Below are 16,543 nucleotides of genomic sequence, written 5' to 3'. Positions count from 1 at the left end.
TCGTATCACATCTCGCACTTTTTCAATGTTGTGATCGGTAACAGCTGTGGGTGGACGTCCTGGGCGATCATCATCTTTCACGCATTCTCTGCCTTCCGAAAATCGTTTGTGCCATTCAAAAACGCGTGCACGAGACATGCAATCTTCACCGTAAGCCTCAGTCAATAATTGAAAAGTTTCCGTCGCTGATTTTTCCAGTTTAACAAGAAACTTGATGTTAACTCGTTGTTCACTTTTGCAGTCAGACATTTTCCGGCCGAGGGTAAAAACACGTCTGTACAAAAACACTCGTCTACTGCTACTGAGTGAAGCAAACAAGTTGAAACTTGCGTCACTGGTAGAGAACAGATCAGGGTCAAATATGGTCTGCTTATTTCGCCCTCACCATAATTGTTTGCCTACTTACAGCATCAGTCTCGTTATTTTTGTGACAGACCTCGTATATATCATAAGTTAAAGAAAGTCTTAATTACCTTTTTGTCAAAAGGAGCCATGGGTTTTCCATCTTTCCAGATATTGCGGGCTGAAGGAATCTTATCGAAACCGCCTAATTTCCAAAACCCACCAGGAGGAACCCCTCTTGACCCAATTCGCTTGCCGTCAACAGTGAAGTTCAGATGATCTGCAGTCCATTCTAGACCGAACACATGGAAATCGTCTGCGAAATCACGGCCAGACTCTGCTATGTTCCTGCAAAGACCACGCTGTCATTATGAGGATCAGGCCGCTTATCTTGCCCCGGTTCAAAATGAAATTCTTCATAACTGAATTTCAGAATAGTGCAAATGTTACTATGGACAAACACACGGAGCAAAGTCCTTCTTCTGAAAGTAATAGTCACTTTGATAATCAAAAAATTACCTTCAAATTTCCCCACAAATTTTTAATACATTTCTTATCTCTCACATTCGCACTACGTGCCCCGCCCGTATAATCCCCCTTTCCCCGGCTACTATAATAATATTATGAAGCTCCCCACTGTGAAATTTTCTCCAGCTCTTCTTGTTTCCTTTCCCACGTGCACCTTTTCCGTTATTATTCATAAGTATGCTTGGGATACGGGAATTTCCCATCTTTGTATCTTATCTGTGTTTACTATCAAATTGCTGGTGTCCACACGCCACTGCGAGTAAACCCATCTCTGCAGCTTATTTTCTGTGATTTTGAAACCCAGCATTACGATTCAAACAACAGAAATAGTACAGTCATGAGATTATACAATATAAGCAACTTTTCCCCTGACCTTTCATATCACACTAACATCAACGGTTTTAATTTAAACCTACATTACAATCTTCTCAATACAAATATAAAATGCTCAGTTATTTGTTCGTTGATCACAATTCTAGTTCCTACATTATGTTTCCGTCTAAAATATAACATAGTGCGTTCACTGACAAAGGTAAAAGCACCTGTCACCTTCCGGATTTTAGATCTGAACTTCGTAATTTAGGTGAGTTTATTTTATTGGTTTTATAAAGTGATACGAGGCTCGTATAAGGAAAATCTTGTAGAGCTCGGCGGTAAGTCATGCGGTTCCTGCCGGAAGCTGGGAAGTGACAGGTGCGTTCCGGTTTATCAGTGAATACATTGTATTTATGTGTTATCTGAAAGAAATTTCAAATTATATTTTGGAGACTTTTCCAAAGATTATTCTTAAGTCTGTTCGCTGTAAACTAAATTTGTGATCCTAAGTAAACGTTAAGTTACTTCTTTCTTAAAATTTAAGTAGGTCTAAGATTAATCTTCCGCATTCCACCAAAATAGATATAATTAGTACATTATGCCCGCTGATAATAAGGCTCAACAGGTAATACAGCTCACTGTCGATTTTTGTAACTCCTTGTACACTTTACGACACGAATACACGTTCTTCCACTTGCTTTCTAGTGATGTCTGTAGGAACTACGCTTGTGCATTAGCGTTAATTTGTGGGCGCAAACAAGTAGTTTGTCTCATTTTTCGTTCCTATGATAAAAGAATTCATAAATATTAACAGCAACATTTATTATTATTTTCTGTGTTCTTAAACAATCAAGAAAAAATATCAGAATTTTGTTCCACTATTATCGTGTTATAAAACTAGCTATTTATTACCTTGTGGGTCGTATTATACGCCACATCTTTTATTAACGTTCAATTGTACCATTTATTATACAAATGGCAGATAGATAGAATTTGGCTTATATTTGGTATGATTGATAAATGAGCGCATTTGGACGTACGTATTTTATTAAAACATATTTTTATAAGTAATATACTAATTTCGTGGTTGTAAACACTTCTTCTCTAGGTGGACTTTACGATTTTAGGGAATGAACTTTGTTGCCGGAGATAATTGAAGAATTAAAGCAAATTACCTTAATTACCTTTAATCCAGGTATCACGGAATCCAAAGAGTGAACATAATTTCATAATCGAAGTTACACTATATACTATAGCCTATGTATACAGGTCTAAGTAACTTCTGTACACTGAAGTTAACTGGTTCATAGATTGTTAACGACGCTGTACCATCTGAAGATGTCATGAACAATTGAAATATGACAGTTTATATGATGGTCTGATTTATCATAAACTCGTATCACTGTGAAAAACTTAAGACCATACACAGATTATCACAATTACGTTCATCTGACTAAGTAGCCTGCATCAGAAATTAAATCCCTTTACTGTAAAAAAAATTCTGCTAAATCCTGCAAAAAAACCCGATTTGGTCAACATTATAATCCAGCAATATCCGCAAAAATAAGCATTTATTCCAGAGTATAAATTAAATGATAATTTTAAAATTTACCTTAAAATCAGAGAGAGTGAGAATGTGACTCAATTCAATAAACACGAAAAAGAATTTTCTGGTTCCATAAAGACTGCTTAGCGACAATTAATTTTACGCACAGAAATCTGTTCTAGGGATTTAGCTATCTTATAGGCAAAGGGCTAAAAGGTCTTAATCGAATTAAACTGGCTTATTATAGGGTGAAAATATGTGCATTTTAGCAGGGCAATGCAGGAAATTGTTTGACCACTTGAACTGAAATTTTAAAAAGAATATATTATTTTCTTAATTTATTCATCCTTGGTTCTTTATAATGGATAAGTGTGTGTTTTGTCAAAAGGTTTTGTATTTGGTCGAGCGTTTAAATAATTAATAGACAGGTTTAAAATATTAAGCATAGTTTTTAGTATAATGAAATAGAACTTACATTTCCCAGTGAGTGGGCCTCCAGACGTTGTACGACGAATTAAGTCCAAAGTGCAAAGTCGCCCCAACTCTGTCGATGCCCTGGGAGACACCAGCAGCGTTCGTCAGCTTCTTGTTCGCACGTGCTTCCATTATGTCGATCTCACCAGACGCCGGCCACGAGCCATACTCGTCCTTTCTGGGCTTCAGCCAAATTGCTGTTCACACATGAAAAGCTTTGTTTAATGAATAAGCAAAGCCTTGTAGAAACAGGCACTCAAATATTTTCAAAATGGGTTATTTGACATTTCGTTTTAGCTCACTGACTTGAATGTTCAATTACTGTAGACGCAAAACTATTGTTACAAACGTGATTGAATTATCGCGTGGACAATAGATTACGTCGAAAAATATTTAAAGCTAAAGCTGCAGATTTAATAATGTACACATAGTATATATATATATATATGTGATATTATCTTATGTAGTTCTAAGTAAACAGTTTTATTTTACAAATTTTATTCGTACGTGGGGTTGTTATTGGGCCGATGCAGACCAAAATCAAATTATCATAACATTGAATCGTTTACACCCCGCAATACTAAATTTAATGGAAATCTTCCCAGTACTTAACGTGTTGAAACATACAGACAAATAAATGGAGCTTTGTTTCCTGACAAATTTTCGAGATGCTCTAAACCGAAATGAGTATCAAGGTTAGCCATAGCTCGCAAATCCGAACGAGAAAAAGCGGCCACTTTTACAGAACCTTGAATTATTCCGGGCAGAATCGGAAGGAAATATAAAAATATTTATTTGTATATTAAGACTTATTTTTAATGGCAATGTACTCAGTGTTCGTCAAAGTGCATAAGAAGATTTCCAGATTGGAAATCTTGTCCCACGATGCTTTGAGGTTTGATTCAATCTATTTTAATGTAATTATTTACAGTTGTATGTCTGATAAATCAGTGATTTATTGACTTGACTTGAGCGTAATCCTTGTTCAGAAGTTAACAGTCGCTGGGGGGGGGGGGGGGGCAAAGAACTTTCGGCTATTCATAAAACTCGAAGAGTATTATAGTTTTTGAAAAAGCCTGCACTAAATGATATTCGGAGCCAGATGATTCCAACCCACATCCTCACATCATAATTCTTCATGACCCACTTTAATAATATCCTCCAATTTACAACTCCTCTTACATGCTGTTTCTTCTCATCACATTTTCTGACTAAAATGTTTTATGCGGCTTTCAAATCTCCAATTAAACCATTAATTTACATAAATTAACAGAAGATGTAATTAACCTGGAAACAATTTAATACTTCCTTTTCTTAATTAGTGGTAGAAAATAGTATTGGCCGTTTTATATGTAAGTTGTTTTTCATTGCCCTAAGAAAACACATTTTAATAATAAAACAGTAACAGGGAATTTAATACCTGAACACACTCAATAACAACATAGGCAGCCTAAATTGTCGGTACTTATTCAAACGAAGAGAAACTGTGGTTATAGTTCATGTGGAAGAAATAACTTTTACGCCAATGGAGATAATGCATTTGTAGAGGCAGCTCGTGCTGGCAGAAATAAGTCTGTGTAGAACTTAGTCTTCACGACACGTCATACTGTTGGTACCTACGTATAGGAGGATAATACAAAAAGAAAGAACCTTTTGGAACCTTAATCATGACAAGACAACCTTCACCTCTGACGTGGAGGATTTTCCACTCCCTAATCTCAATTGACCGAGTCATGGCCGTATAATCACACCGTCTCTTGCGGAGAAAATAATACTGCTATAATTTAACCGAGGCAAGGTTTTAATTTAATTGTCCAAGCTTAAAGTCTTCAGTTGGCTTACAGCAGTACATAACAGCCACAGATAAGTTGACTTAATATTCATTAAAAAACTAACCAATTAATCTACCAAGCAGATTAATCTAATCATTTTGCTGTATACATATATTTTGAAGACCGATATTATTTACCATGGTTTTCCTGTGTTTCCAAAGGAATAATAGAATATTACCTTGAAATAGACCATGGCCATGACCTTTAAAATCATCTACCCACTACTCATAACAATCTTACGTAACATTAAACGCTATAAAACTCTTCTAGTTGAAACAGTATCGTTAAATAATGGAATCGTCAATCACGCCATAATGTCATGCCCCCAAGAAGATAAAGTATTTATATGCCCACTTTCTACCCGAATAGGAATACAAACTAAGCCGATTTTCTACCCATGAGTGTAATAAAAGTAACTTTACTTTTCTGAGAAATCGTGAGTTATAAACAATATGATACTTTACCTGGCCACAGCCAGTCGCCTCTGGGCAGCTTAGCTCGAACTTCAACACGGCCATACAAGAAAGAGAAGCTGTTGATTGTTCGTATCCTTGCGGACTGGACAGGCAAGACAATGTCTTCATCAGCGTACCTAACAGAAAACAAACCGTACATGAAACTTATTAAGTTTCCACCATTTTCTTTCCGTGGTAAATTGAAACTAAATATATAACAAACTAGGCGTACAACCTTACGTAATACAGCAAGCTTATGCAAGAAATTAAATACAATAACATACTTTGAGGAACTCCGATTAAATTTTACCTTTTCTATTCCTGATTATATGTCAAAGACTTTAATTGTCGCGTGCCACATACTGTATTTGTTTTACCAATTGGCGCTATATTCTAACCAACTGATCATGTTATCGATGCTGGTGTTTTGATTTGAAACATCGTGTGGACTTGTGGGTAATTACCAACGTTTCGAGGAAACATACTATTTCTGTCTTCAGACTCGAACATGGAGATTATAATTTTCCGAAACGTTGGTTAAAACCGACAAGTCCCCGGCGTTTCAACACAGAAGATCAGCGTCTACATCTTCTTTGCCGTGAGAACATCAAATCCCAAAAACATGTTTAGTTTACACTGGTACAACATTAAAAATACGTTATCTGATTCCTCGGCTCGTAATTTTGCTTCGAGATGGCGTCTACAATGTTGCTTTCTAGTGTATGAAAATCTCGTGTGACGCTCTTCACATTAATTTTGAAATCCTATCTATTCTCATACATGAAATTGATCATTAAATAAACTAATTTGGTTATGAATTACTTTACAAAATGGTTATGGTAGTCCTGCTTCTCTTTTTACGTATTAGTGCTACTGAAATTTTGAAAGAAATTGTATTACAGCAATCATGTAAAATCTAGAAAGCAAGCCATGATGCTTCTGCTTTTATTTTAAGATGACTTTAAAAAGCAATCACGTGAACTATAATAGCTGTAAGATTGTGTGGAGCAACGGTTGGGTATATTTTGGACGGCTTATGGTAGAAAATACTAGTGTGGTTTGAGCAGACAAACTGCGCTTCAAATTGGGTTCGGTCTCAGGCGTTCGCACGGCCCAAATTCGTGTTGTCACTAACCCTGTAACGGAATTTTAAACGGTAAATTGGTTCAAAAGTTATTAATGGAGAAAGACAGGTCGATAACAAAGATAACAGGGAAGATGAAAGATCTTAAACATAAATTCAGACGATATGAACCTGAATGTGTTTAAACATAATAATTATTGTTTAATTTAATTATCATGCACTTAGCTTATATATTACAGAATGGTAGGATATTAATTCAGTTCATTTATTAAAGTGTTTGCCAACAGCGAGGAGCCAATGACAGGCAAACATTGATAATATATACATATGCAAAAAAAGAAATTAAACTAAATATATAAATGGATATACAATCAAACATTCCCATATTGAGCATAGCATCCATGGCCTACTTTAGTAACTTGTCGTAGAGTTTACCTGGCGAAACTGGGGACGAGATCTAGCGGGCTGAGATTCCGATCCGAATAACAAACATGATGGAATTGTAACCACTACTCCGAAAAATTTACAGACGAAAATGCATTTCATATGCTAAAGCAATTCGACAGTTATTAGTTCTTTGTTTTGTTTAATCGCATTCAGTGACATTAAGGCACATTCATTTCAAACAATGCAACGTACTGGTGGTTACAATAGTCCGACAGGTCTGTTGTTATTATTGTTTTTGTTATTGTTATTATTAAACATTGTTATGGTTCTTCAGCTATGTGCGTCATTACTGCAAATGACACACGCACAATGTAGTGTTTGCTTGGCATTGGTTTTCTACTATTGGAAAGACTAATAAAAGAATTAAATAAACTGAATTATTATTCTCTGTAATTGGCCTTCTGGCTGTTGATGCAGCATAATGAAAATAATTAATTTTATTATTATTATTATTATTATTATATGCTGCCCATAATTTTAGGCTCAAATTGAAATCTAATTTATATGAGGGAAGTGTCCAGTTCAAATCTAGAAAAGGTTAACGGCTATTTTTACTGAGGTTTGTGTTTTCCCTAGGTTCCTGCAGGAAACTTCGATACAGAGCTTCCAGACAGGCCACAACTACCTCCTTCCAAATTTCTACTATGTGAAGACTTCAAATGTCACATTATATTCATGATTAACCTTCTGTGGTAGAAGGAGTAAAATTTTGAAATTAATTTAGATTTATGTTTGACTAATAAGAAGCCTACGCTATTTTCGTGATATAGGTAGATATAATTTTATCCCCCTTTACGTCAACATATATTTATTTAAATTTAAGGATTTATCTCACCGTAATAACAACAGAAGTACTTAGGTTCATTCAAAATTAGTGCTTGCTAAAACAGGGTTACACTGTCTGTTATTTTGCTTTTATGGCCGATTTTTTTCGTCAACACACTTCACATGGTGCCGAGTTAAGGGATTAAAATAAATGTTAAGCTTAGAAGGATCTAAAGTTGAGTGTTTGTGGCTGAAGTGTTTTGCTATCTGGGCATTTTCCTGGAGGACCAACGCAAACCAAGAAATCTATCCGGTTGGATATTTTAATTCCGGGAAATGTTAACTAATACACTAAAACATTTCCTAACAGAAACTGGTAGCATTTGTAGGTTTTTCCTTTGGATATTGTTATGCAATGTATTTAAATTAATTGTTTTATTCTTCTTATAAACACGTGCCTTTTTCTTTATTAATTTCATGTAGTCATACTCGTGGATGTGTGCCAAACTGAACAGACGCCAATTCGCCCTCTCACCATGCCGTAATAGTAAGCACAGGGAACAGATTTACCTCGTGATAATGCAAAGATAATACCTAAACAGCAAGCAAATTACATATGAAAAACGTTGAGTGGCCTTCAATTAATGTTTAGTCAGTAAACAACGTTGCTAACGCTGGGGGTTTTCCGGTAGATAATCGCTTTTAAATATTCAGTTTAATTCAGTATAATCCACTTATTAAAGTTCTAAACAACAGCGGAGAAGTCAATTACAGGCAAGAACTGAAATATAAAAAAATACAATTAAAACATAAAGAATATCCAAGAAAATTGAAAAGAAATTTCATTTAAAAATTAAGGATATCAATGATCCGACATAGTGTCTTGGGAGCAGAACATTTCTGGCTGAGGAAATGACTTTGAAGTTACGATGCAGATTAAAAATAGAGCAGTCTGATAGTTTCAGTGAGTACACGCAAACTAAGAGTAACCAAACCATTTGAGCAACTAATTTTTCCTTTAAGAATATTAATAAGAAAAAGGGCATCAAAATATATCTTCTTTAAACGGAGAGTTAAGAGATATAATCTAACGAGAATGTCTTTATATTTACAGTCGCATACGCCATTAAATATATATATAAATATACAGCTGCAAATTGCTTTGAATTATTTCCGGTATAGCGGCGTCAGTAATTACTATTCGGTTTGAGAAAAAAACGGCATGTAATGGATCATATAAAACCCAGCGATTTTAAACCTTGTAAATATATGTACTTAATAAACTGTTGAAAATAAAATTTGCAGTCCAATAGAACACCAAGATATTTAACACGGTGGAAGCTTAATACTATTAATTTGAATTAAAATAAATACTGTTTATTTTACGAGTAAGAAATATAATAGTTTGACCTAAATTGAGTTTGCAATGAATCGATGTCGTACTGAAAACGTTTGCAGTCAGCATTGCTAATACTGCTAGAATTATAAATGGAATCATAAATGTCATTAACAAATATGTTAAAGGATATGAGTTCTGAGATTAAACTTAAACACTCCACACTTCATAAGATGTGAAAACGAAAAAGTTATAGAAATTCGAACAAAATATTGTCTTTGAAACAGATAGCTTTGAAAGAAGTCAATATATTTAGACGATAGTCCAAAATTACTATTCTTACAAAGAAAAATATTGTGAGGAACTACGTCAAAAGCTTTACCTAAGTCGAAATAAACGGAATTGGTTTGTCCTTGATTGCTAACAGAAGGAATAAAAGAATTGAGTTAAGTAACCAGATAGGTTGTTGTGGAATTTAATTAGTGAAAAACATGTTGAGAACGATGAGATCTGTACTTAAAGAAATTATATACATGGTCACAACTGACAATTCATATTTTTTAGAAAAATTATTAAGAATATATACATAGAGGTTTGTAATTATTAGCAGTTGTTTTGAGAATAGGCTGTTGAGGAGGATATTTGAGCCTAGGAGAGAAGACGATGGAGCGTGGAAAAAAACTGCATAATGATGAGCTTAAAAATCTGTACTCCTCCCCTAATATTGTCAGGGTTATTAGGTCAAGAAGAAGAGGGCTTTCGTTCATTCGGTGATGAACCTTCGGGTTCCCTAAGTCAGTGGTATTCAACCTTTTATGTTCGCGTACCCCCAGATATAATTTCTCTTCAACTTTTTACCCTCAAAGTTGTTGGTGTATAATTCAAGTTATACATAGTATATAATCTACATTTAAAATAAATTAAACAAATTACATTACTGTTTTTTCAGTGTTTATCATAAAATAATATTTTTTTTAAATTTCACGTACCCCTTAAGATGTCTTAGCGTATCCCAGGTTGAATACCACTGCCCTAAGTCACCTAGTTAGTTAGTTAGTTAGTTAGTTAATTAATTATTAGCAGTTGTACTGCTGCTGTTTTATAAACGATGGAATAAAAATATCGAGAATGAGTTTGAAAACTGTCATCAACACACTTAACCACCTCCACCCACGTCTTAATAGCAGTCTTTACTAGCTTACGAAAACGTTGGAAATAAAAATGATGTATTTTAAGTTTAACCTCTTTACAACGACAAAAATGGTGATTTTTTACTAATATATTATTTTAAAGTATTAGAAATGTATGTAAATTTGGACTTTCTAGATAGCATCAGAACGTATAAGAAACTACTTAGTTGAGCTGATTGACAGCAGAGCCAGTAGAGGACTGAAAGAAAAGCAATACTTAGTCAGTGCAAACGTAGTCACGAAATAAATAAGAAGGTTTCGAGTAGGAAATCAGAAATATACTGCAGAAATCTAAAATCAAGGAAGGAATCTTAAAATAAATGGTTCATGTTTACTAACAATTTATAACTATAATTTGTTCCGTATCACAAAGCCAAACAGAAGGAGATAAGAAAACAAATTTGAGCCATTAGTAGGCTATTAAGACATTTTGGTTAGGCATTATCTATTGTTTGTTATTTAAAATATTTAAAAATGTAACAAATTGAAGTTTTAAAATGCAGTTGCGTGCGTACAGGCAGGCAAATACTTAGATATGAACATTGCATATATGTTCGTAAGTGTACAGTATGTGTGTATAAATAGGTTTGTTGACAGTTTTAAAACAGATAGTTATCCATAGATATAAAGTTTTATGACACGTAGATATATTGGGTGAAAGTGCCGTTCTCGTTAAGATACTGAAATCTGGAATAACTAATGATCCTGCTACTGTTCTGCTCCGATCGTCAAAATATAAAGCACTAGAAGATGGCTGTCATCTGGGCTTAGCACTGTGTAGTCTGCTAGACGCTTAACTCGTTTCAGAGGTCCTTGCTGCATAATCAGAGTAATGAGTCCATCTTCCTTATGGTGGAAGCAGCATTTTAGAATAAAATCATTTCGGCTTCTGTTACAGGCTTACATAAACCTTTACACTATGCTGAATATAATAAAGATACCGGAGTTGGTTTTCGATCAGTTACACAGCATTTGAAGACCTTGAGGAACCGTGTTGAAGTACAAAATGATCGTAGGGGAAATATTTTATTTCTCCAAGGTTTACATATTACATCCGACATTTTGTGAAGAACTGGTTAACACACATCACCACTTTATCTGTTGCTGTAGAATGAGAACTAATATGCAGGAAAAATTCCTAGTTCTGCCACACGAAATAAGAGACACACCATACAAGCGGTGTGAGGGGTCCCTAGTTCAAACATCGGTCAGGAGACAGGTTAGAGTGACTAAGATATTTCTTAGTTTTCCTCAGTCCCACTTGGAACATATGTAGTATTTGAGGTTTTGACGGTGGTGAGTCTGAACATTGCTGTCTTCAGGGTTGTTGCACCGTGTAGTCTGGTAGAAGTTCACCGACGTTTCAGAGGTCCTTGCTGCCTCCATCATTACCAAATATTGTTACAGTGAATAAATGAAAGAAGTTGATGTAACAGAACCTGGAGGAACAAGGGCAGAATAGAATTCGTGGTTTCCAAGCCGTGTGTTCAGACCGTGATCTTCAGAACTATTAGCCAGTGTAATTTTATGGTTATATAAGAACGGTTCGAAGAAACTTGCTGCCCACCTGAACACCAGGAAGACATATAGCTCCGAAATATAAGTACAGAATGTGATATTTCAGGTTCTCAAGGCGATGAGTTTATATATGTGTGTATATATGTATATATACATATATATAGAGAGAGAGAGAGAGTAGGGGGGAGAGAACACATTTCCTTTCATGGAAATGTCTCAAGTAGGGTTTAGACGATGGTACACTAAATTAGTATTACTGGATTTATGTATGTTGCATATTGTATAGTATTCCAAGAACAACACAACGTTTCGGAAAATAAATCCGTTTACATCCTCAGGTGGAAAGTGGGAAGTACCTACTTAGGTCTGTCAGAAGGAGAAGATACGATTAAGACAGATGTTAGAGAAACAGTTAATACAAATGTAAGCCAGATGTAAACCTTGTCGGACAGAAGACAATGGCGATATTTCCTAATGACATACTGGTATTTTACCTTGAAATAGACTACGACCACTTTATTTCCCGCATTTCCTAATTTACGTAACTGTCCTTTATTTCCATTGTACTCAATATAACATCAATGCATAGCCTGAAAAGAGATTAGAAGTGTAACTCATTTTAAATAAATTCTTGCCAACTTACGACACACAGGGTTCTCTGTTACAGCCTGGTTCTCTGATAGCACCGTTGTATAAAACGTCTTCTCCATATTCGTCAGCTGTGAGGGTCGGCCTAATGTACAAGACTCCATCTTTGACGAAACTGAAAATGTAAGACAACTTATATTTATAAATACTACAAGACATAACAGTCATCGTCTTCATACAGTAGTTCAGGGGTTCTAATTTAACGACTCGGTTAAAAATGCAGAGCCTCTAGGTCTATAGTGTTAAATGAAATGGCAGGACATTTATAAATTGTCAATACATAATATTTCTGAAAGGATTCAATTGTGCCTTGTTTTAAGGTATCATACAGACGTTCAACTTGACAGAATAAAGGAAAACACAAATGCCTTAGTCTGTGTACGTGAAAAACTGGCCAAGTTTCGAACCATTACACTAACCCGATAATGAAATGTAGTGGATACAACCCTGTTTCATATTCTGGAGGTAGGGGGTTCGAATATGTCTCGGATACTAATTGTCTTCACTGGGATTTTCCATGCCTTTCCTCATTCTATCCAGCCAAACTGAAGGGTGACTAGCACCCCATTTTACGATAGGCCACGCCTCCTGAGTTTCACTTTCTCCCAAATTTCTTCTTCGTAGCAACCTTGTAATTTGACACTATACTAATTAAACGTATACTAATTAAACGAAGAAAATAATCTTCTAGAGCTGTTCTAGGCCTCGCACTAAGACGGCTATCTTGTGGTTTGTAACACTTTGTAGTTCGGCAGAAGTTTACCAACGTTCCAGAGGTCCTTGCTATCTCCATCATCAGGGCTATAATTTATCGCCTTGAGATGGCCCTGATGATGGAGGCAGCAAGGACCTCAGAAACGTTGGTAAACTTCTGCCGAACTACTACCCAGAAGACAGCCATCTTAGTACGCACTAAACATCAAGTCCTACTTAGGCCTGACGTTGTTGCTGGGTAACATGATAGAATTGCATTTAGTGTCATCGTCATTTGAAGCAAAATTTGTAACACGCATTTTTGTATTTAATTGTAGACATGTTTCATTTAATGTGCGGATCTGCTGTTACACAAAATAACCTAAGCAGGATCTCATTTTGTTTGCGGTATTTTGCAATAACGAACGCCTATCACGCGTTTTAAATTACCTACAATTTAAACTCTATTCATAAATATAGAAAATATAACCTAAAATGGCGATCTGACGCAATTTACATAAACAAATTCCATTGTATCACGTTGCTAAAAAAAATAGTCCGCACTGTTTAATTTGACAAATTTATTAAAGACTACGTTAATCATCGTCAAACAAGCCAAGCATGCATTCAGAACTAATTTACGTAAACGAGAATTATTTAATGAGTAGGACTTCCAAATAAAATCTTATTTTATTTAACGCCAACCTCACTTTGACTTTTTAATCATCTTCCGAAGCAAGGCTCTGGCAACGAATCATACAGCGTAACCAACATACGACGTAAAGATAACATTAGCACCAGTCTTTAGGTTACGTTATCGTAAATTAGGTGATCAGAGTCACTGCGCAATCAATAAGTGAGTCTTGGCCACTGGATCGTGGGTTCGAATCAGACCATGGATGTTGGTCCGCGCTTTTGTTACGTTGTGTTGTCCTCTGTGGGTAAACAGGTCAGTAGTGCCTCGCAGTCGTCCGGGCCGACGACTCGTCCAAGGAGTCGTACCAAACGTCGAAAACGTTTCAAATATCTGGCAGAAAGCCAGGGCTCACAGTGCGCAGAAGAGTCTATGTAATAATAATAGTTGTGGTCGTGGAGGAACATTGAATTAAAATTGTATTTGTTTAAGGTGTTGACAATATTTAGTAGCCATCAACTGGATTTGAACCCATCAATAATTTAATCTCTCCATATATAATTATCAGTACCTCCAAACTTCCACACAGACTCTCATGGCGTCATACTTAGTCAGACGGAGTTCGCTGAGTGTCATGGTTTGGTGATTAACACATGTTTCATAATATTCAGGAAAATATACGTTTTATTCTAATATCTGTAATCGGATAAAATTGCTAAATTTTTCGTAACGTTTTGGGTACCCTGAATTCTTCCAGACAAATATTTGCGCTTCTTTCACATAAATTGCATTGTATAATTAATAACAATCCTCCCATTTTGCAGTGAAGTCTATAATCGTTGCATATAACATATCGTCGTTAAATAAACTAACAAATAAAATTGTGGTACCTTCACCTTAACAACGCTCTAAAGAGAGATGGATACGCGATTTCTGGCAACGTTGTATATATAATAGATTGATGACCTTGTAGGTAAATAAGACACTGAGGCATAGAACAAAGAAATGTTTAGTCAAACCATAAGAAAGGGCCTGCGGGCACGAAGTTCGTTAGCACCACGAAAGGTGGGTTTGTGGAAAAGAGTAAACATGTCTCATAAATCCGCTGCACGTCATAATAATAGTTCCTCACAGCCGGGAGGTATCTGTACTTCGAAGATTGTTCTGGTCGTTATAGAGAAATACATGCACGTCTGAGCTTGAACCTAACATCTGCTAACGCAGTCTAACACCAAAATGGGTAAAATACGACCAGCATGAAAATGTAAAAAAGATCTATTGCGTAATTCAGATGTCACAGGATTCTTTGTCAGTTTCTAATTTCTCAAGAATCGTACTGAAGAACTACCTCACCTGTAATGCAAGTTGTATAAGTAAATGAAAATCATATTTTGGCCGACGTATAAGTTCTAGGTTCCAGTACGAACATTTACAACTACCATTTGCTTTGCTTTTCATTGGGCATGAAACAATTGCCTGGCAACACTCCACTCCGAGAACAGCAATTGTTTACGAATTGATTACTAATTTTTTATATCTTTCGGTATCTGCTGTATAAAGTATGTTCAAACACTTCCAGTATTTTGTGTTGCGGAATTTGCCTTTCCAATAGCCTAGCTAGTATCCTGAAATGGTACAATTTATGCTCCTGGCAATAATATTCTTCTATTACAACTCAAATGACAGTCCACTGGAAGTAGGTGTTCAAAATATTGTCCGAATTTACAGCCTAATTCTTTCCTTGTTAACTTAAAGCGAGTTCAGATGTCTATTTGAATGTCTAATATTTGAAGTATTGTTGTTATTAATGTGTTGTTATTCACATTGAAATAATTTATATACTTCTAGTAAAGGTTGCTCGCCCTCTGTTGTTCAGAAGCTGTGTAAGTGCGACCATGGCGTATTCACGAGCAGAAAGTGTGTTCATTCTCGAACATTACTTCACATCGAAACAGCTGGCTCCTGTTCGTCATGCGTTTGGCATTGTGCATGCTGACAAACTAGTACGGAATCAGACAATACACCGGCTGGTAAAAAAAATTCTTGTGGATACTTATGTTCGAGAATATGGTAAATACTTTTAGCATGTACTGTAAAGCTGGAAGTTCTTTATAACAAATTAAAACTAAAAAAAGCTGTTTTCCTGTCACGTTGATGTCATCAAAGCTTATAAATATTGTTGTAGTTCGGGGTTCGTTTTAAGCGAAATATTCTGTATTATTCATGTGATTCATCTGCTTATCGCATTTCAATTTTTTAATTGTAGAGTTTATCAATTGTTACTACTACATGTACGACACGTATAGATTTTGTAGGTCTCCTTTTTATTCTGTATAACCTACGTATAGAACAGCATTAACGAATGTTTCTTAACATCACTCAGTATCTGATGAGTTATATTACAATAGCGAATTATCCAATTTTATATTAAAATGTGTCATTACACGTCATCATAATTATATTAGTAAAATATCTGTTCTAGGCTCAATGAAGCAAGACGTGGTACGAGGCGCGTCCCAAAAGTAAGTTTCCCTGGGGCCGTTTACAGAAACAAAACACAATTTCATGGAAATATTTATTGCAACAGATACAGCAAGTGTCCAGCTATTTTTCAACATATTCGCCACCGGAATTGAGACATTTGTCATACCGTGGGACCAACTTTTAATACCTGTGTCGTAGAAGTCTGCCGCCTGGGATTGGAACCACTGTGTGACAACCATCTCCGCCTCTCTG

At 35.6% G+C, this 16,543-nt stretch overlaps 1 protein-coding gene and 1 long non-coding RNA gene across 4 annotated transcripts in view; one reads left to right on the top strand and one right to left on the bottom strand.

Annotated features, from left to right (window-relative positions):
- The window catches only part of LOC110827487 (beta-1,3-glucan-binding protein), a 48,296-nt gene that overhangs the window by 4,564 nt on the left and 27,189 nt on the right, over nucleotides 1-16,543 (bottom strand). Inside the window, exons 3-6 of the mRNA XM_022059208.2 lie at nucleotides 12,476-12,595; nucleotides 5,502-5,629; nucleotides 3,207-3,402; nucleotides 474-690 (exon numbers count right to left, since the gene is read on the bottom strand). Of these exons, the coding sequence (XP_021914900.1) occupies nucleotides 474-690; nucleotides 3,207-3,402; nucleotides 5,502-5,629; nucleotides 12,476-12,595 (661 nt within the window). The remainder of the gene's footprint in view (nucleotides 1-473; nucleotides 691-3,206; nucleotides 3,403-5,501; nucleotides 5,630-12,475; nucleotides 12,596-16,543) is intronic.
- Nucleotides 1-16,543, top strand: part of LOC110827494 (uncharacterized) — a 61,253-nt gene that overhangs the window by 35,973 nt on the left and 8,737 nt on the right. The window contains exon 3 of one of the 3 annotated variants that reach the window (XR_015535800.1): nucleotides 12,500-12,603. The exons of 1 other annotated variant lie outside the window; for it this stretch is intronic. This is a non-coding gene — a long non-coding RNA (uncharacterized LOC110827494). Of the gene's footprint in view, nucleotides 1-513; nucleotides 596-12,499; nucleotides 12,604-16,543 lie in introns of those variants that run through there. One more of the 3 variants, XR_015535801.1, reaches the window with a different exon arrangement.

This window comes from Zootermopsis nevadensis, unplaced genomic scaffold, assembly GCF_977971745.1.
Source record: "Zootermopsis nevadensis isolate Lab colony 2312 unplaced genomic scaffold, Znev_1.0 Znev_ptg000019l, whole genome shotgun sequence".
NCBI classification, from domain to species: domain Eukaryota; kingdom Metazoa; phylum Arthropoda; class Insecta; order Blattodea; family Termopsidae; genus Zootermopsis; species Zootermopsis nevadensis.
This window is presented reverse-complemented; position numbering and strand designations above follow the sequence as displayed.